Genomic DNA, 3703 nt, shown 5'->3' with positions numbered 1-3703 from the left:
GGTGACATGATATCATTGACGTGACGTGCAAATGAGCGATATAAAACCAATCGCGCAAATGTCACCATTCCAAATGTTTTGGTGCAGGCGCCCGGTGCCGAGCTCTGCTCGATCTACCAGTAATTAACCAGAGGTTAAATAACATTATTAGTATTTGCATTTATTTCGTAGTTATTACTAGAAAACGGTGCAAGTCAAGTAACTGAAAATACAATGGGTACAAAGCAGCAACAGTATTACGGTTTTTTGATCATGTTGACGATGTTGCGCACTTTGCGCTTGTAAAAAAGGGCTGCGGGGCGATGCGATCACGTGACTTAACCCGGAACTGAGCATCATTTCGTTTTTTTTTTTTTTGCATAATTTAGTATCGAGCTAGCTTGGTGGTGACTGACTGTAGCGTACAGAGCCAGCTACAGCATGTCTAGATTTTGTATATTACTAATACTTGTTTCTGTGATTTTTGATTCGACTTTTTCTATTACATTCTATTTACCGGTGAATCTTAGAAAATGTTTGCGGGAAGAGATCCACAAAGACGTGCTGGTTACAGGCGAATACGAAGTTAGCGACCAACCAAATGCGAAAACCAATCTCAAGGTAACACGTATAACGCTAGCTAGCTTGCTAACGTTAGCTAGACTGTATCAAATCAGTGTTAGCGTAACTTTTTGACACGGAAGCCTCGAATATGTAACTTACACCACCTAGCTAGTATCAAACAATGCCAATAGTTAAATTTTCACTGAGCAGGTCTGGGTTATGTAGCTACTAGCGGCTAACCGGTACGGCTAACCAGTATAGAACAGCCACTGGCTAATGTAGTTAGTTCGCTAGCTAGCCAAATAAAATGCTGTCAGCTTGGTTTAACTGAACACTGCAAAGGACTTCAATAGCCATCAATATCTAGATGCAAGTATTAAACATGATGTAGCTAGGGTTTAAAAATGTAAACGCGTTAGCTAGTTGACTTAGATTCATGCATGTCTATATTGGTCAAACATGTGCAATTTACCTACCACGTTTAATTATTTTCCATTTCAGATCACAGATTCATCAGGTCACACCTTGTACTCCAAGGAGGATGCTTCAAAGGGAAAATTTGCCTTTACAACAGAGGACTATGATATGTTTGAGGTTTGCTTTGAAAGCAAATCCCCCCTAGGTGAGTGTGTTTTTAACCAGATGTGTCACAGATGTGGTCTAATATATCAATGGGCCTGGGTTGTTTAAGTTAAAAGTTTGGAGTATATATGATTAAACACAATTTGCAGACTGGGCTGGATTTGGCAGTGGGAAATAGTCATTTCCCAGCCTGGTCTCATAGACTAGACGTAACACTGAAATTAGTATGATATGCTGCGTTCGTTACATAAGACAGACGGCAATCTAAAACAAGAACAAAAGGAGGAAGGGATGGTGGATGAGAGGGTGTATAACGGGGACTACTTTTTAGCTACTTTGCAACTACTAGCTAACCCTTTAACCTAACCTTAACCCAACTAATTTTAGCCAGCTAGCTATCGTTAGCCAGCTAGGAAAAGTTTGCCTTAGTTACCTAGCTAACGTTAGCAACAACAAATTGGAATTCGTAACATACATTTAGCAAATTCGTGGCATATTGTACGATCTGTAAATTGTACCATGTCATATACAAAAATAACTGGTGACTTTACATACATAATATGAAATGCTCTGAGAGCAGGTTACATTTCCTGGAATGTTTGGCCCGTGTACAATAATTACTTTCATTCTGTGGTCTAGGTACTGGAAGGGTCCCAGACCAGCTAGTCAATTTAGACATGAAGCATGGTGTGGAGGCAAAGAATTACGAAGAGGTAAGTGCCAACTGCCCATCCGCCTTTCTCCAGGTCCATCTGGATCAGATTTGTTGTGGCTTGCCATGAGTCGGCATGAGGTCTCAACATTAGAACATACAAACAATGTGAAAAAGATGGCTAAGCTTTCTCCATTTCTTGTTTGTATTGGAAATGAAGAAATACTAACGTTCTCTTAACTGTCAACTTCTGAAAGCATTGTAGCTGCTGTGCATTATGAAGACTTAAACATGCTGCATAAAATCCTTGCATGCTCACACAGATCTTGATCCAGTCCACAATGCAGTCATACACTAATTCTATGTCCTACCCTATTAATGTGATTAAGTTTATCCAGTGGTGAATTAAGCAATAAGGCACGAGGAGGTGTGGTATATGGCCAATATACCACAGCTAAGGGCTATTCTGGATACAGCCCCAGAGGTGCCTTATTGCTATTATTAATTTGTTACCAATGTAATTAGTAAAAAATATATGTTTTGTATAGGGTCTGATATACCACAGCTACCACAGCTGTCAGCTGGTTAAATAAAGGTGGGAGAAAAATCTGCATTTAAGGCTCAAACCAACCAGCGCATAATCATGGGTTTATTATGTATGGTGCTCTTTTTCAGATTGCAAAAGTTGAGAAGCTGAAGCCCCTAGAAGTTGAACTAAGGCGCCTCGAGGACTTATCGGAGTCCATTGTGAATGATTTTGCCTACATGAAGAAGCGTGAAGAAGAAATGAGGGACACAAATGGTAAGTGATGTATGAAAGAAAAGTAGAACTTATGGTCCAACTTTTCACTCTACCAGAAAATGGTCAGTGTTTCATATGATTCACAATCTTTCTTTGGCTGGTCTTGTGAAAGGAGTAAAACCTTGGTTTAAATGAACTCACACCTGTTATTCAGTTAAATATATTTTCCCTCACATTGCAGAATCCACCAACACGCGTGTCCTGTACTTCAGTATCTTCTCTATGTGCTGTCTAATTGGGCTGGCAACATGGCAGGTCTTCTATCTGCGGCGTTTCTTCAAGGCGAAGAAGCTGATTGAGTAAACCCATCAATGAAACGAGGACCATCATGTTGAGGACTTTTGGGAAATGGTGTTTGCTGTACAATTTGTGAAACAACTGTTTTTTTTTGGATGGGGGGTCTCCCTTTACAATTTAAATGTAAAATTATTTGTCTTCTTTCAGCTTCAGTTTTTTTTACCAGCCCCTCATCTCTGGCACTATTTGTTTTTATTAGAAATACAACCAAATGTACTTTGATACATATTGGTCTGATATTTTCTCATTCAATACTATTGTTACTATTTTTGTTGTAGTAAATGACTAATACTGTATGAAAATAAACATTACATGTTTAATGAGTGCACAAAAACTCCCCTTCAAACATTCAGATATTGTTAGGTGAAAATAACATTTCCCCAATATGTCAGGTACATGGTTGTTTTTTTATTAAAAAACGTTTTCACTTTGATCTCATTTTGGGTGTCTATTTTGTATTTTTCTGTAGCTATAAAGGCATTAAAAAAGGTGAAAAGATCAGCAATGACAATACATTTCTCATTTAATGAGGGAAATCTCTTGGCAGAAATCATATTTAAATTGATATTTTATTATTTGACAATGTAGACATCTATTTCCATATAGTTCCCAGGCTTTGTACATTCTTTTCAGTTTTCTTATGTTTGGTTTGGGTTGTTCTTGTGAAAAAATAATTGTTTCCAAGTAAAATTAAGTTTGGCATAGAGCAAGTTCTGATTGTGGCACAAGACTGTCATTGGTATTTTTTTTACGAGGAATATTTAGTGGAGCACCCAATTTATTGTGGGAAGCTTGTGGAAGACTCCCTGAAACATTTGACCCAAGTT

The 3703-nt window shown here is 38.2% G+C and overlaps 1 protein-coding gene across 1 annotated transcript; it reads left to right on the top strand.

Moving 5' to 3' along the window:
- Window positions 1–361: 361 nt before the first annotated feature.
- On the top strand, window positions 362–3309 carry LOC115146226 (transmembrane emp24 domain-containing protein 10-like). Its single transcript, XM_029688173.2, has 5 exons — window positions 362–600; window positions 1045–1165; window positions 1765–1838; window positions 2453–2579; window positions 2761–3309. The coding sequence occupies exons 1-5, from the start codon at window positions 421–423 to the stop codon at window positions 2880–2882; spliced, it is 624 nt and encodes a 207-aa protein (XP_029544033.1). The 5' UTR covers window positions 362–420; the 3' UTR covers window positions 2883–3309.
- The last annotated feature ends 394 nt before the right edge of the window (window positions 3310–3703 follow it).

The sequence above is a fragment of the Oncorhynchus nerka genome, linkage group LG18 (assembly GCF_034236695.1).
Source record: "Oncorhynchus nerka isolate Pitt River linkage group LG18, Oner_Uvic_2.0, whole genome shotgun sequence".
In the NCBI taxonomy this organism is placed as follows: domain Eukaryota; kingdom Metazoa; phylum Chordata; class Actinopteri; order Salmoniformes; family Salmonidae; genus Oncorhynchus; species Oncorhynchus nerka.
Note: the sequence above shows the minus strand (reverse complement) of the source record. Positions and strands in the feature narration are given on the sequence as shown.